Genomic DNA, 16,747 nt, shown 5'->3' with positions numbered 1-16,747 from the left:
TATGTCAGTGCGAAGGAACAATGAGGGAAGTGGTGACCACACCTCTTTTATGCCCTTGCCTGAGAGCATGAGAAGAGCAGGAGCACATGTGCTTCCTGGTTGTACTGCAGGCAGAAATCTGACTCAAGTGCATGGGGTGCACAGACACCTGCTGTGGAATGTATATGTGCACAGCATATTGAAGAACAACAGTCACTGTGCATTTAAATAACCGTTTTTTACCCGCATTTTAACCTGACACAGGAGCTCTTTAAGGCAATCTGAACACAACACCCCTGCCTACGTAGGTACTCCTGTTACTTAGGTATTTGAATTAGTTGGTACCTTTGACCTAATGTTACATAGAATAATAGTTTTGTTTTCACCTTTATCTGTATTTACTGCTGGTTTTTAATCATTAACATGGAATACGTTATTTCTATTTTAGTCCTCCTCGACCTCTGACAAACATGAATGACACCATGGTTACCCATATGTCCTCCGGAGCACCCACTCCGACGAAAAGGTATCTATACCTCACTAAATTTACTGTTTACATCTTTACAAGAGGTAGAAATAGAATGAATTATGTGTCACTGTTAGTGTTCTGACTTGTTTCAAATGCTACTGCAGCTGCACCGAGTGTGTCTGAGGTTCATAAAACAAGGCTTGATTGCCGCTGCTGCTTTTTGATCTCTTTAAAGAGCTATTTTCTTGTATTGAGTAATTTTTACTACAGAAATGCTAAAGTTTTATAGGGGGTATTTCCTCCAAAGCCATTCAGGAAGACCGGTCTTGCTGTTTTGTTGCCTTTGTTAATGCCAGTTCTTCACACAAAGTAGAAACCAGTTGCATAGTTTCTTTTGAGATTCCCGAGGCCTGATCTACATGGGGTGTTTAGTTCATATGGTGTGACGCACAGGGGTTAGGGCGCAATATGGAAGCTGTACTAATAGTGTGCACACAGGGCAGCTGTGCACTACCCAGGAGATGATGGGGCTATAGCAGCGGCTCCTCCAGCCGCAGCAGAGGAAGAGGACTAGGAAGACGAGGATGACACCGCGCAACTGCTGCTTCACAAACTCTTCTTGGAGCAGTTCACAGCACGGTTCTTGGGCTTGGGAAATCAGCACCAGTGGATGAGAGAAGATCTTTCTGCAGACCTGGAATGATCAGCAGAATTTGGTGACAGAATTTTGGGGATGTGATGATGGGGCATCTGCCCCATACTGGCCTATAAAGGGTTATTAGAGCCCTAGGGAGGCTGCACCAAAGGCAGCCAATTAGAGAAGGGCCAGGTTGGCCCCTAAAAGAAGGACTGCAGAGCAGAGCCACTTCAGTCACTCCCTGGACTTTGAGGGAGGAGGACTGGCTACCTTGTAGGCTGAAGGCAGCAAGCACCCTGGACAGAACAGTGCTACAGGCAGAGACTGGGGGACTTAAAGGCAGCTCCTGATGGGCTGCAGGGATCTGCAGGCTGAGGCCTTGAAGCAAGGACAAAGAGGGTGCTGAGGCCACGGGGAAATGTCTCAGGGAGATCTACTGAGGAGTTGGAGGGGACGCAGCAAGTGGCAGCCATCTACAGAGTCCCTGGGCCAGAGTAGTAGATGGGCCTGGGTTTCTCCCCTCCCATCCCCCGCCTTGCCACTGAGGAAGTGGCCAATTGGCTGAAGTAGCCACTGAGGGAAGTGGCTGGACAGTGGACTGCGATACTGGAAGTGGGGGAGCACAGAGTATGGCACAGCCGAATGGCTGTGTCCTGCAGAGGACGCTGCAGTTGTTGGAGTGATGTGGGTCCTGAAGCAGAAGTGACGGCAGCTGGACATCACCAGAAGAGGGCGCACTGGTGAACAGAGCTAATCCCCAGGACAGCCAGCAGGAGGTGCCACAGTGGTGAGTGAACCCCATCACAATGGTGAAGACAACCTTTTCGAGATCAGTGCTGAACTAGCCCTGGAGCCGCAGCAACAGCATCCCAGCATGCAGTGCCCCATACCCATTGAGAAGCGTGTCACCATTGCCATCTAGAAGCCAACCACCCCCAAATGCTACCAGTCTGTAGCCAGCCAATTTGGCATAGGGAGACCGGCTGGTGGGTCCATTGTGAGGCAAGTGTGTGATGTCATGCATAAGGTATCGTTGTACTGGGTTTTAAAGCTTGGTGATGCTCAGGAGATTTTTGATGGCATTGCATACATGGGGTTCCCAAACTGGGTTGGGGTAATTGATGGGACCCTCTCATTTGGCCCCCACATCAGGGCTCAGAGTTTATGAACAGAAAGGAGTATTTCTACATGGTTGCTCCTAGGCCTGGTTGACCACCATGACATGTTCACAAACATAAATGCAGGGTGGTCTGGAAAGGTCCACAATGCTAGTATCTTTCAGAATGCTGCTCTGTTTACTTTAAAGAATAAAGGAGACTTTTCCCCCCAGATCACTATGAACATTAATGGTGTGGAGAATGCTCTGGTTATCCTGGGAGACCCAGTTTATTCTCTGCTTCCCTGGCTAATGAAGCAATTCACAGACCACTTGGACAGAAGAAAGGAACTGTTTAACTAGTGCCTCGGTAGTTGCAGAATAACAGTGGAGTGTGTATTCGGCAATCTGAAAAGAAGGTGGCTCTCTTTATGGGCTAATTTGCCTAGGATTATAGCTACATGTATTTTGCAAAATGGCTGTGAGAGTAAAGGGGAGAGCCTTAACAGTCGATGGGAGGCTGAGTGACGGGGACTTGCTCAGCGGTTTAAGCAGCCAGTTGAAAATGGAAACAGCCATGGCAATACTGTCAGGGATGTATATTGCTCTTACTTTGAGTCTCAGGCCTGAAAAGGTTCAGCTGTACATCCAGCTATTATCCCAGAGAGTAGTGGGGAGAGTGGATTGTGAGCGTTGGAGTCTTTTATGGGTGGTGGAAGTGGCACATTATGACACTCCTTATTTTATCATGTCTGTGCTTTTATACTTTTAGAAAAATCTATGACATGCAAAATTTAGGTTTTTTCTGTGTACCATGCTGCCACAGATCCACAGCATGCCCCAGCTTTTAAACAGTGCCCTGGAGGAACCACTTCAGTATGCCAGACCCCCAAGGGGCCCAACTCTTTCTTTAGGGTAGGACCCAGCCTCAATGCCTCTGAGACTGAGCCCCTGGGCTCCAGTAATCCTGCTTTGCACGGTGAGCTCTGCCCAGGCAGTCCAGGGACCAATGTACCTCCACAAGGATATTCAGTGTTACCAGGCAGCCTTTTCAAAACAGAGCAGGATTTATCAATCAACTGGAACACAGCTCTGGAAGTCGCAGAGAAATCAATGTTAAGGTGTAGTTCATTCTGGCCAAGCAAGCTCTCCTCACAGCTACGCTGGAATCCATTTTTGGCTCTCTCTCCCTCTCTCTTTGGCAATCTCAAGTGAGAACTGCTGTCTCTCTCCCAAAAGCCAACTTTTATGCCAGCCACATGACATCTTTCATGCTGAGTTCACGTGTCCTGCCTGCTGGAGTTTCCCATGTATAAGTGTCCGTTGTTCAGTCCTTACATCTCCCATTGTCTTTGCAGACCCTCCATCAATATGGGTCAGTTTCAGTCAGTGCTTAATGACCCTTTCATTCCATCCCAATCAATAATGTAAGACAATACCTTATGTTTCCCGCTCTTCCCCAAGAACAGCTTTTTAACCTTTTGCACCCACTTAGCAATGCAATCCATTTTGTGCCCAGTTAGCAATGCAAAGTGCAGAGGGAAACTAAGGCTCACAGAGGAATCATAAAAACTTTACAGAAAATTCCTACTTTGTCACACATGCATTGCCAAGTCTTTTTGAATTAATTTTAATGATTTTTATTATTAAAAACAATTTATGTAACAACCAAAAATAAAATCTTTAATTATGATTAATAATGAAATATTTAAAGCAGTGTTTAATAATGAAACACTGCTTTAAAGTGACACAGTGCAGTGGAAGGCAGGCTCCAATTCACAGGTGAATATACGTCTTGCCTCTGTCTCTTCTTGTTCTTCTGCCTTCTGATGTCAAGCCTCAAAGTACCAGATGTGTTACATGGCATGAAAGAGCTGGGCTCTCGGGACAATTGTTTTTGTTGCCCTGAGCTTCAGCTGGGGAGAGGAATGGTAACTGGGAGCACAACTGTAAGGTTTCATTGGGGGAACATATGCTGATGTTCTCAGTATTCGGTATTGTTCAGGGGTTGCAGAACATGGCTGGGTCCTGGTTGAGGGCACTGGAATGTCTGTGTGCTGCAACGGAGCATTCTGAGTCTATGTGACCTCCAGGAGTTGCTACTGCATCTCCCTGTCTTTCTCTATGGTGACGTTTGCCATGGCCACGCTGTCTCTGGCCACTGCAACACTTTCTCTGGTGTCTCTCAGATCCAATCTCCAGCTTGCTATTGTTTTCAAGTTTTGGGGGAAGTCTGCAGTGAGGTCTGCAAACATTTCTTCCCTGATTTTCCAGTTCTTCTCCCTCAGCTTAGCAAGCTGCTCAGACCTTGATAAAGGCCCTGTCTTTGAGGATCTGGCCACTACAGGCACTATGGCTGCAGGAGTAGGAAGAAAAAACAAGGGGTTATTCTTCATAGTCCAGAGAGGCAGTGATAGCATTTTTAACATGTATTTCATGTTTCCGCTCCCTGAGATTCTTCCCAGGTTTGGGAGAACCTCAGAGGTGGTAAGGAGTGTGTGCAGGGAATCTAGCTTTGGATTTTGGGGTTTGTAGATGTGCATTGAAGGCTGTGAGGTTTTGGGGATTATGGTCCCGGTTTGGCTTTGCGGTTTAAGCTGTGCCTTGGAGATGGTTATATGGTCTCAGAAGGGTTACCGGAGGGTATCTGGGGCAAGATGGATTGTAATCATAGAATCATAGAATATCAGGGTTGGAAGGGACCTCAGGAGGTCATCTAGTCCAACCCCCTGCTCAAAACAGGACCAATCCCCAATTTTTGCCCCAGATCCCTAAATGGCCCCCTCAAGGATTGAACTCACAACCCTCACAGGCCAGTGCTCAAACTACTGAGCTATCCCTCCCCCCCTCTGTGTTGATAATGTTACACTGAGGTGGGTGACCAGGAGGCAGAGAATGGCCTTAATCAGAAAGGCAAAGGGCAGACCAGAGAAACAAGGTGTGAAGTTACTCATCAAGATGGTCCCTCCCTCCCTCTCTGCCAGAAGTTCTTCATGGGAATTGTAAGCTATCTCGGGGAGCAAATGACTGCACAGCTATCCCACATAATGTTCAGATCAAAATCAAGCAATTTCTCAGTCTAAGATTCTGCTTTATGTCCCCTGCAGACCTGCTGAAATTGCAGAGAAAAATAGGTGGGGTTCTGCAGTGACTGTTCAAAGCCTTAACTTGGTCTTTTTCTGTGTAAACTGATCAGAAGCCATTAAGAGTTGTACAGTGTGCTATCCCTAGGGTAAACATATATTCCTATACAAATGCCTGTTATAAGGCATATATACCTCAGCAGGAAGCTGTAATCTTAGTATCTTTGCAACATGCAATACCCATATCTACCTCATGGAAATGGAGAATACTAACCACATTTTTTTTCTTGTAACCACTTTCTCAATAAACTGTTGAATTTCACACCACTGAATATTTTCATTATTTGAATATGCTGCGGGAGGCAGGTTGGGGTGTAGAGGCTCTTATGTTCTCAGAGGTTGTGGCTGTGCCCTGCTTCTCGCTATTGTTTGGGGCAGGAGGGTGGGTGTTCACTGGGCAGGACAGTTGAGTGGTAGGAAAAGGAAAATAGGTAGATGGATATGTGCCTTCCATGGCATAGGCTTGTAAACAGTCTATGATCAGGACTTCAGCATGAGACAGAAGCTGATTGCCCAGCAGGTCCAGCTGCCATTTCAAAAATGTGAGCAGCAGATGGTTAACCAATGAAGGGGAACGGTGTGGGCTGAGGGAGAGAGGTGGGAGCTGAAGACTGGGAAAGACTCATAGTTCACATCTGCCAACAACTTAAATAACTCCTCTCCCTCCCCGGCATTTATGCCTCTGATGTATTTATAGAGAGCAATAATATCTCCCCTCAGCCTTCATTTGGTTAGGTTAAACAAGCCAAGCTCTTTGAGTCTCTTCTCAGAAGGTAGGTTTTCCATTTCTCGGATCACCCTTTTAGCCCTTCTCTGCGTCTGTTCCAGTTTGAATTCATCTTTCTTAAACATGGGAGATCAGAATTACGCACAGTATTCCAGATGAGGTCTCACAAGTGCCTTGTATAACGGTGCTAATACTTCCCAGTCTCTACTGGAAATATCTCACCTTATGCATCCTAGGACTGCAGTAGCCTTTTTCATGGCCACATCACGTTGACGGCTCCTAGTCATCCTGTGATCAACCAGTGCACCCAGGTCTTTCTCCTCCTCTGTTGCTTCCAACCGCTAAGGCCCCAGCTTATAGCAAAAATTCTTGTCATTAGTCCCTAAATGCTTGATTTTGCACTATTAAATTACATCCCATTTCTCATTGCACTATTAAATTACATCCCATTTACTCCAGTTTACAAGATTATCCAGATCTTCTTGTATGATATTCCGGTCCTCCTCCATATTGGCAATACCTCCCAACTTTGTGTCATCTGCAAATTTTATTAGCGCATTCTTACTTTTTGTGCCAAGGTCAGTAATGAAAATGTTCGATCAAATTGGTCTCAAAACCAATCCCTGAGGAACTCCACTAATAACATCTATCCACTCTGACAGTTCACCTTTCAGTATGACCCGTTGTTGTCACTCCTTTCTCCCAGATGGCAATGAGATATAGGGTCTCAGCATGGCTCCCAGCGGCTGCTTAAGGCATGTTCTAAAGGCTGCTGGAGTATATTACCGTAATGCTGATCTATTGGAATCTAGGTGTAAATGGCACTGTGCCAGGCTTTAAACAGGAGAAGGGTCATCTGGTCAACTTGCGGTCTCAAAGGTAAACAGACAGTTCTTCTTCAAGTGATGTCCCTGTGGGTGTTCCACTTCAGGAGATTGTGCGCCCCTGCTCTTCTAGTTGGAGAATTTCGACAGCAGTGTCCGGTTGGGCCCCACGTGCGCTGACCCCATCTCATGCCATCATGGTGGTTAACTAGTGCTATGCAACCAATGCCCCCACCGTTCCTTCTCTATCACAGAGGACCCTGTGAGAACTCTGAAGTAGAGGGGAGGAGTCTGGGTAGTGGAGCACCCACAAGGACACACATCTCAAAGAACCTCAGTTACTGCACAAGGTGAGTAACTTCCCCTTCTTCTTCGAGTGATGTCCCTGTTTGTGAGATAGTAGTTGGAGGACTGCAAAAATAGTGCCTGGCAGCACTTCATGCACACAAACAACAGACAACACTAACTCAATTTGCATCAGGTTTAGTACACTTTGAAAGAGAACTTCAGAGCCCATTATAAATCCAGAGTTAGTGCACTCTAAGGGGATGTCTACACTTACCTCCAGAGCGATCAATCCAGTGGGGGTCGATTTATTGCATCTAGTGAAGACGCGATAAATCAACTGCCGAGCACTCTCCTGTCGACTCTGGAACTCCACCGGAGCGAGAAGCATAGTCGGAGTCGACGGGGGAGCATCAGCAGTCAAGTAACCGCAGAGAAGACACCGCAGTAAGGAGATCTAAGTACGTCGACTTCAGCTACATTATTCACGTAGCTGAAGTTGTGTAACTTAGATCGATCCCTCCCACACAGTGTAGACCAGGCCTAAGTAACTGATCATGTGTATGGAGGCATTTTCAGAGCAGACTAAGCCCCCTGTAAAGCCAAACCCTGAGTCTAAAGATCGTTCAAATTTGAGCTAAGTTTCGGTTTCCATACACTAGCTTTACATTTGTAAAGTAATGTATGCATATGCAGACACACTCAGAAAATCAGTTGGTCATGTATTTGTTTCTTTTGTTCTTGTTGAAGTATGTTTTGGAAGTACATGAGAGTCTCCAGTGAATCACAGTCTCCTACTTGTCCAAAGCTATATATCAATTAATATTCCCTGCAGGGAATGAGAAACTAAACTTAAAAGGGTCTTCATATATTTTATTGACGAGGTATATGAAAGAGCCAAGGAAAATCCCTCAGGTTACTGCTGTAACCTAATTTCCAGCAGCAGTCATTCAGACAAAACAATACAACCCCGCGAGTAGTTCTCTTCTACTTTCCAGGAGAAAATAAGTTGGTTGCTGTTGTACCTCTGACCTAGCTACATTGAAATTACTTCAGTATTTATTTATCTAAATAATTGACTCTTGTAGTTTTCACAAACACTATATAATACGTTATTTGACTTCAGTAAGGATGTTTTTTGCTGAGCAAAGGCTTTGCGAGAGTAGACTTGTCCCTGAGCCTGTGCTTTACAGACAAACTCAGGTAGACAGTCCAGTATGAGCTGTTGACATCTATGGTGGTAGAATCTGTTCCCAGTGGAAAAATACTTCAACTTATCTTCAAAAAGTCATGGAAGACGGGAGAGATTCCAGAGGACTGGAAAAGATCAAATATAGAGCTCATCTATAAAAAGAGAAATAAGGACAACCTGCGGAATTGTAGACCAGTCAACTTAACTTCGCTACCCAGAAAAATAATGGAGCAAATAATTAAGCAACCAATTTGCAAACACCTAGAAGATAATAGGGTGATAAGTAATAGCATGGATTTGTCAAGAAAAAATTGTGTCAAACAAACCTAATAGCTTTCTTTGACAGAATAACAAACCTTGTGGATAGGGGGGAAGCAGTAGATGTGGTATATCTTGACTTTAGTAAGGTTTTTGATACTGTCTCTTATGACCTTCTCATAAACAAGCTAGGGAAATACAACTTAGATGGAGCCATAAGATGGGTGCATAATTGATTGGAAAACCATTCTAAGTGGTTCACAGTCAAGTTGGAAGGGCATATTGAGTGTGGTCCCGCAGGGATCAGTTCTGGGTCCAGTTCTGTTCAGTATCTTCATCATTGATTTAGAAAATAGTATAGAGAGTACACTTTAAAAGTTTGCGGACCATAGCAATCTGGGAGGGTTGCAAGTGCTTTGGAGGATAGGATGAAAATTCAAAATGATCTGGACAAACTGGAGAAATGATCTGAAGTAAATAGGGTCAAATTCAATAAGGACAAATTCAAAGTACTCCACTTAGGAAGGAACAATCAGTTGCACACATACAAAATGGGAAATGACTGCTTAGGAAGGAATACTGCGGAAAGGGATCTGGGAGTCATAGTGGATCACAAGCAAAATATGAGTCAAATAGTGTAACACCATTGTAAAAAAAAGCAAACATAATTCTGGAACGTATTAGCAAGACATGAGTATTAGTGTTGTAAGCAAGACACAAGAAGTAATTCTTCCACTCAACTGATTAGGCCTCAACTGGAGTATTGTATGCAGTTCTGGGCGCCACATTTCGGCAAAGATGTGGAGAATTTGGAGAGGGTCCAGAGAAGAGCAACAAACATTATTAAAGGTCTAGAAAACATGCGCTATGAGGAAAGATTGAAAAAAATGGGTTTGTTTTGTCTGGAGAAGAGAAGACTGAGAGGGGACATAACAGTTTTAAAGTACATAAAAGGTTGTTAACAACAGGAGGGAGAAAAATTGTTGTTCTTAACCTCTGAGGATAGGACAAGAAGCAATGGCTTAAATTGCAGCAAGGGAGGTTTAGGTTGGACATTAGGAAAAACTTCCTAACTGTCAGAGTGGTTAAACACTGGAATAAATTGTGTAGGGAGGTTGTGGAATCTCCATCCTTGGAGATCTTTAACACCAGGTGAGGTAATCAACTGTCAGGGATGGTCTAGATAATACTTAGTCCTGCCATGAGTGCAGGGAACTGGACTAAATGACCTCTTGAGGTCCCTTCCCGTCCTATGATTCTATGAAACATCATCTCTGCTTGAAATTCAGCCTGCTGGGGGGATATATACTTATAGCCTGTGGGTTAGATCCATGTCCTTCATAGCTGCTGAAAGCCAGCAAGGAATTGTTGGAGCTACTTCTGAAAATATTTGTTAGTGCCTCTGACTGTTGACTAATATATGCTGGCTAGCGTGTATATATATCTATATCCTATTACTAATATGTATTATCCGTACCATATATGCTTTAGTATTCATTAAGTACAAATACTATAGCAGTTATATAGCCTAAATTGGCCTATACCTTTATGCTAAGTATCCCATAACACCGTGTATTAAAAGAAGATAGCAAAGTAGTCAGGATGAGGACATATGATTATTTTATCCGTTAGGGAGTTATTTTACAGGTAGGGAGTTATTCTCACAGGTCAGTACTGAAAAGTCCCAAAGGAAGAGGACAGATCTGTTGTATTAATTTAGATGGAATAAAGGGCCCAAAAAGTAAAAAATGTTAACAGGACCCTGAAACTGTCCAACGTTAAGCAGTTTTAAAGAAGGTTCAGGGTTTGTGCACAGAGAGCTTAACCTGCTTAGTACCATGATAAACACCATTAAAAATTGTTTTTTAATCTATTATTAAAGATACAGAACAAAGGGAAAAACAGTTAAAGCATTTGAAATATAAAGCATTAAGTAAGGCTTTTATTTTGACAGCATCCCATGTTCCCTTTCCCTTTTGATGTGGATAGTTTTTAGAAGGAAAAACCTGGTTGTTTGGCAGTCTTTAGGTGCTATTAAAGACGGCAAGAACTGTTCTTTTGGAGAAAAGAGAAAAAGTTAGTTGAGCTGGGCTGAAGCTGCTGCTGTTGTTAAAGTCCTATTCCATTTCCTAGACTACAAAACAAGACAAACACTCACAAGAGAGGAGAGAAAAGAACAGCCAAGGGAGAAAATGCAGCTTCTGTCTCTGGCGTTGAGTCTCACTTGCAACCTCATTGCTGGAAAAACACAGACACAGCATGTGGCCTTATCAGCCACTCTGAGACCTGACAAACTTGCACTACTGATGGACTGATTAGGTTATTGCTTTTAGCTGCCTTTTTGGTCACAGGCTTGCAGCGGTGTTGCAAAATATGGTCTTGGCCAACTAAGACAGATTTTTATTAAACAGAAGGAAAAAAGAGGATAGGAAAGAAACCGAAGAAAGTGGGGAAGGGAAAAAACCACACAACCGGGAATTTGGATTGTGTGGCAAAGTCTCACATGACAGGTGGCATTCAGGACTGAGCCGGAACTGGTGCAGATGTCGATGTCACAGACCTCTCTCTGGTCTGGTCTAGTTAAGGTTAGGATGAAGAAGGCCTGGGGTTCAAGGGAATGGTGGGGATAACAGCCAACAGGGTGAAGCTTGCTCCGTCCCCGTTTTTTGTCTTCCAGTCAGCCAGCATCTGCATCCATCTTTATTTTTTCCCAAAAAGAGTCTTATCTTTTGAGGGCATCAGTAGGGAGCAAAGGACAGAATATTATTTTATTCACCAATTAGGCCTAATTTCTGACACCCCAATTTTAGTCGATTACTTTCCAGTCTCACACTTTTCTCATTTACCAGATCTTAGCACAGTCCTTGAGTTATATCAGGAGGCTTTTTGTTCAGACTAATTCAGTCTGTCTGTCTCTCCTTTTTGCGTGTTTTCCCATCAACAGTTATTGTAACACTTTATGAACTTTACTTTTACAGTTGAGTTCACAGTTAGGGTAAATTTGTAGGCTCAGTTATCACAACAAGTCTGCCACATCAGCTCACCTTGGTGCTCATGTTGGTGGTTTTATTCTCCCACAAGTCTTTCTTCATTGCACTCCTTATGGCTGGGCAGGTTTTTTTAATAGTAAATTTCCCAAAAAATGCATTTTTCAGAATACTGAACTTATTCACAAAAAGAAAAGGAGTACTTGTGGCACCTTAGAGACTAACCAATTTATTTGAGCATAAGCTTTCGTGAGCTACAGCTCACTTCATCGGGTGCATACTGTGGAAAGTGTAGAAGATCTTTTATACACACAAAACATGAAAAAATACCTCCCCCCACCCCTCTCTCCTGCTGGTAAGAGTGGGGTTGGGGGAGGTATTTTTTCATGCTTTGTGTGTATAAAAAGATCTTCTACACTTTCCACAGTATGCACCCGATGAAGTGAGCTGTAGCTCTCGAAAGCTTATGCTCAAATAAATTGGTTAGTCTCTAAGGTGCCACAAGTACTGCTTTCCTTTTTGCGAATACAGACTAACACGGCTGTTACTCTGAAACCTGAACTTATTCATGAATTCTGGTTGAACTTGGAGAATAGTTTCTGCTAAAAAAAAATTTCTGCAATGTCTAAATATTTTACTTCAGCATCTTGCTTTGAATCACCATTTTCAGAGTGACATTTTGTTGCAAAAAAATTCATTTTGAATCAACATTTGAAAAGTTTCTTTTGACAAGAACAAAAAAGAATTGTGTTTTTGTTTTGGCAAGGAAAAAAACCCCACAATCCAGTTTCAGTTTAAACCAAATTTTTCTTTTTTGCTTTTTCAGTTCAGTCACCAAACCAAAAAATCAATTAATTAATTCAGCTGTAGCTGGAATAGTCTCCTTAACCCTGTATACCAGGCAATCTCATTCTGCTTCTTCAAACCCCACTCCAGATTTACTTATTTAATTTGTTGTTCCATCACTGACCTCCACCCTGCCTTTCATGCTAGACTCTTCCAACTTTAGTATGCTTTTTAAAAAAGAACGAAGAAACAGCACAACTAAGCACCACCTCATCTTTTGCTTTTCTAAACCACATACTTCCATACCTAGTTCACCCTTCCTTTGTTTCCTGTCATTGCTCACTGTGTTATATTTACTTTGCATTGTAAAGAGTACAGACTTGTCATTAGTGGCTGCACTGCTCTACCCGGTCACATAAATTTGTTTAATAGATTCACAGATCCCAAGACCAGAATGATCCGTTGAGCTCATCTAGTCTGACCTCCAGTATAACACAGGCCAGACAACATCCCTAAAATAATTCATAGAGCAGATCATTTAGAAATTATCCAATCTTGATTTTAAAATGGTCAGTGACGGGGAATCCATCACAACCTTTGGTAAATTGTTCCAATGGTTAATTACCCTCACTGAAAAATGTACTCCTTATTTCCAGTCTGAATTTGTCTAGCTTCAGCTACCAGCCATTGGATCCTGTTAGACCTTTCTAGGCTAGATGAACAAGCCCATTATAAAATATTTGTTTCCCATGTAAATTCTTGTAGACTGTAATCAAGTTGCCCCTTAACCGTCTCTTTAAGCTAAATAGATTAAATTATTTGAGTCCATCACTATAAGAAATGTTTTATAATCCTTTAATAATTCTCTTGGCTCTTCAACATCCTTCTTGAATGGTGGGCACCAGCACTATACACTATCCCAGTCGCATCAGTGCCAAATACAAATCTCTTCTCCTACTTGAGATTTCCCTGTTTAGCACCCCAGGATCACATTAGTCTTTTTAGTCACAGCATCACATTGGGAGCTCATGTTCAGCTGATTATCTACCAGGACCCTCAGATCTTTTTCAGAGTCTCTTGGTGTTGGTGTTGGATTGAGTTCCTTCTCTTCCATCTCACCATGCAATCTCAGTGTCCACTGGGGCTAAGACTGCACCCGGAATGCCCCTCCCAAAGGCATAGATAGCAGAGTGGACCAAACCATCCCTCAGTTCCTATTTATTATACGAGCAGTAAGAGTGAACCCCTGCAGTGTCCACTTCTCTGCTCACTATGCAACTTTGCTAGTCATGTGTGTGTGTACATTTTAGGTGGAGTTGTTAGTATAATTTTTTCTCTTTTTCGCTTGTACACCTTTTTAAAAAAATTAAAACTTTTTATTACACCTGCCTCTGCCCTGTTTTTTCAGCTTCCTTTTTATTTTCAAGAGGCCTGGTATTGAACTACTTCAGAGCTCTTAGAAGTTATAAACGTGGGATATCCTATTCAGTTTCAGTCACTTTCTACCCCACTTCTTCATCCTTTTTCAGGGACCTTCTCTCAGGAGAGACGGTTAAACCAATAGTGAATTCCCTTCTCAAGCTCAGAGCACTGAAAGCACTGAGAATGCCTCTGAAATTCAAAATGAAAGGTTTTACCCACATTGTTTTCTAATCCTGCAAAAGAAAAGGGGTGGCATCCAATCCTAGAGTTGAAATGTCTCGGTAAGTTCACATTCAGGATGGTAACTCTAGCCTGCATAATCACCCATCATTAGAGCCCTAGGACTGGTTCGCAGCTCTTGACCTACAAGACCTACAAGGTCGACATCCAGTACATAGGAAATACCTCAGATTTCAAGTGAAAGCATTCCTTTTCCAGTGCAGACCCTGGCTCTTTGATCTTTCAGCAGCACCAACTGCTTGGCAGTCGTAGCAGCTCACCTGAGGAGAGAAGGGATTCAGGTTTGTCCATGCTTTCATCATTGGGTCATTCAAGGAAGAAGATTTCCAGGATGATGATGTCCCAGTTGAGGTTTACAAGTAATCCCATGCATATTTATCTTTCACAGGCCCCTAGCTCTTGCTCTGGCCTATACTTTTTATGTCCACACAGCTTGAATGCTTCCTTGAAAATCTCATTGCCCTTAAACCTCCTCCACACTGATTTCATGCCATTTTCCTTGATCGATATAGATCTCAAAATATATGCCAAAGAGTTCACAGAATCAAAAAATTTCTCCCAACAAAAGAGGGCATGGAGTTGTTAAAGGAAACTCATCATAAGAGAGAGAGCAGCTGTGTGTGATAGACTGCCCTGATCTTACAATATTTCTAAACATTACAACCACCCAGGCCAACTTTTTCAAATTTGAATATCCAAAATTAGGAAAACAGGGAATGTCAAAAAAGGATGAACTACTTTCTGGTAATTCCTTTGTCCTAGGTTTTCTCTTCTCCAGTATTACCACATCCCCTCCTCCCTTTGGTGGGTGTGCAGTTTACATTATTTCTTGAACTGTTTTTGACCATTGCTTTGGAGTCTTCTGTCTTGCAGGGGGTGGGCAGGCTAGTGGTACATACTGAACAAGTCAGACGGAACTTCTGTTTCTTGGTAGGTTTTCTTACTACTGTCTATTATAATATTTACCCTGCAAGTTGGGAGCACAGGCGGTCTATGCCAAAAGGAATTCCTCATAGCTAAACTCACAAACTTTGGCCCAGTGGTTATGAGTTGTGAGTACCAAACAGTTTGTTCAATATCTTGTTTCTTCAAAATAATACTTTTTAAAAATAAGAGGGTGTGACCTAAAGCACCTTCTATTCACACTCTACACACTATTGTAATAATCTTTCCACAAAATATGCCTTGTGAGGTATTATTTGAAAACCAATGACTCGCTGGTCAATAATATCATGATGCGCATGTAGCAACATTATATGTACAGTTATGAATTCACCTGTATGATGTTACTTGTTCAAAACCAGATAGCCCTGCCTAGACAAAAGTTTTTAAATAGGGCCGTCCTAACAAAGTAATGTGGGTTTACCTCAGTTTACATATAAGTAGTAAACAATACCATCAAGACAGAATGGGGGGAGATGGCAGGAAACAGAAAAATTTTATTTTGGCAAACACCAGTGGGGGAAGAGACAGCATGAAGCTTCCTTCACCACTAAACTCAATGATGCCTTCCTCACAGCTTGAGTGAACGTCACTTTGGGGGGTGCAGGGGTACCTTAGAATCTATGACAAGAATCTATGTCAAAGGTTCACTGGACTATAAAAGAAAGGGGCAGAGAACCCCAAGTGATCTCTCTTTCACCAAAGAAGTCAAAGGAACTGGCACCTTTGGGCTTCTGGAGGAGATCCTGACTGAGGAGGGGGCAGTCACCATCTTGTTGGAAGACTGAGTGAGAAAAGCTATCTTGAACAAAGCCTTGAACCAAACCTTGCTAGATTAAGTATTAGATATTTAGATGTGTGTGTTCACTTTTATTTGCTTGTGGCCATTTCTAGATTTCTCTCTTACACTTGAACTCTCTTAAAATCCTATCTTCGTTTGTTAATAAACTTGTTTTCCTATTAAGCTAACCAGCAGGACTGTGTACTAAAGTCAGTGTTAATGCCAGTTAATGTGACAAGCTGATGGGGTTTGCCTTCTTAAAGGAGCAAACAAATCTTGTTAGTCTTCTGAATGTTACAGGAGAGGGATGGACATATCAGAGCACATGGGTCTGGGGAAGTTCGGGACTGAGGGTGTATTGGGGTCACTCGCTAACATTAACCAAGTCTGGTAAAGACAAATGTGTGTCTGTGATAACTGCTGGCAGGCTGTTGGATTCAGAGTGGTTGAATGAAAGCTGTACAGCATACAGAACACAAAGTGCATGCTGGCTGTGTGTATGTCCCAGACAGGGAGCCACAAGTAGCAGAAGCATTTTGGGGCACTCAGGGTTCTATTACACGCAGTGATGCAACCTCTAATTGGTCTGAATTGCACCCCAGAACTTGACAGAGGGACATAAAAGCTACTTTTCAATTAAGAGTGCCTGAGGCATGTTGTAAAATTCTAGGTATTTTAAAGGTACATTGAAGAATGCAGTCAAAGCATGTTGCTCATTTGGGGAGGGATGATATTTTGAGCTTGAAATCACCTGCTGAAGACTCAGAGCTGCTGTTTGTGTTGGAGTTGAATTTCTGCTTTTAGCCTTGCATTCCTTAAACCAAGTATTATGTTTAATTGCTGTTAGAATTAAGCCAAAGTTATGCAGGTGTGCTGCATATAACGTCATAACGAGATGACAGCTGCCTCTGGAGATTTAGGAATAAAATGAAACACAGAACATGTATGAAGTTACTTGCCGAAGGGGCACTAGCCCAAC

General features: G+C 42.8%; 1 protein-coding gene across 19 annotated transcripts in view; it reads left to right on the top strand.

Moving 5' to 3' along the window:
• Positions 1-16,747, top strand: part of DTNB (dystrobrevin beta) — a 388,582-nt gene that overhangs the window by 205,706 nt on the left and 166,129 nt on the right. For all 19 annotated transcript variants that reach the window (XR_012157855.2, XR_013635525.1, XR_012157851.2 and 16 more), the window contains one exon: positions 428-505. Coding sequence is in view for 2 of the 19 variants with exons in the window: in XM_073335462.2 (XP_073191563.1) it covers positions 428-505 (78 nt within the window). In the remaining 17 variants the exon portion in view is untranslated. The remainder of the gene's footprint in view (positions 1-427; positions 506-16,747) is intronic.

Source organism: Lepidochelys kempii, chromosome 3 (genome assembly GCF_965140285.1).
Source record: "Lepidochelys kempii isolate rLepKem1 chromosome 3, rLepKem1.hap1, whole genome shotgun sequence".
NCBI classification, from domain to species: domain Eukaryota; kingdom Metazoa; phylum Chordata; order Testudines; family Cheloniidae; genus Lepidochelys; species Lepidochelys kempii.
The sequence above is the reverse complement of the archived record's forward strand: the minus strand, read 5'-3'. Positions and strand labels throughout refer to the sequence as shown.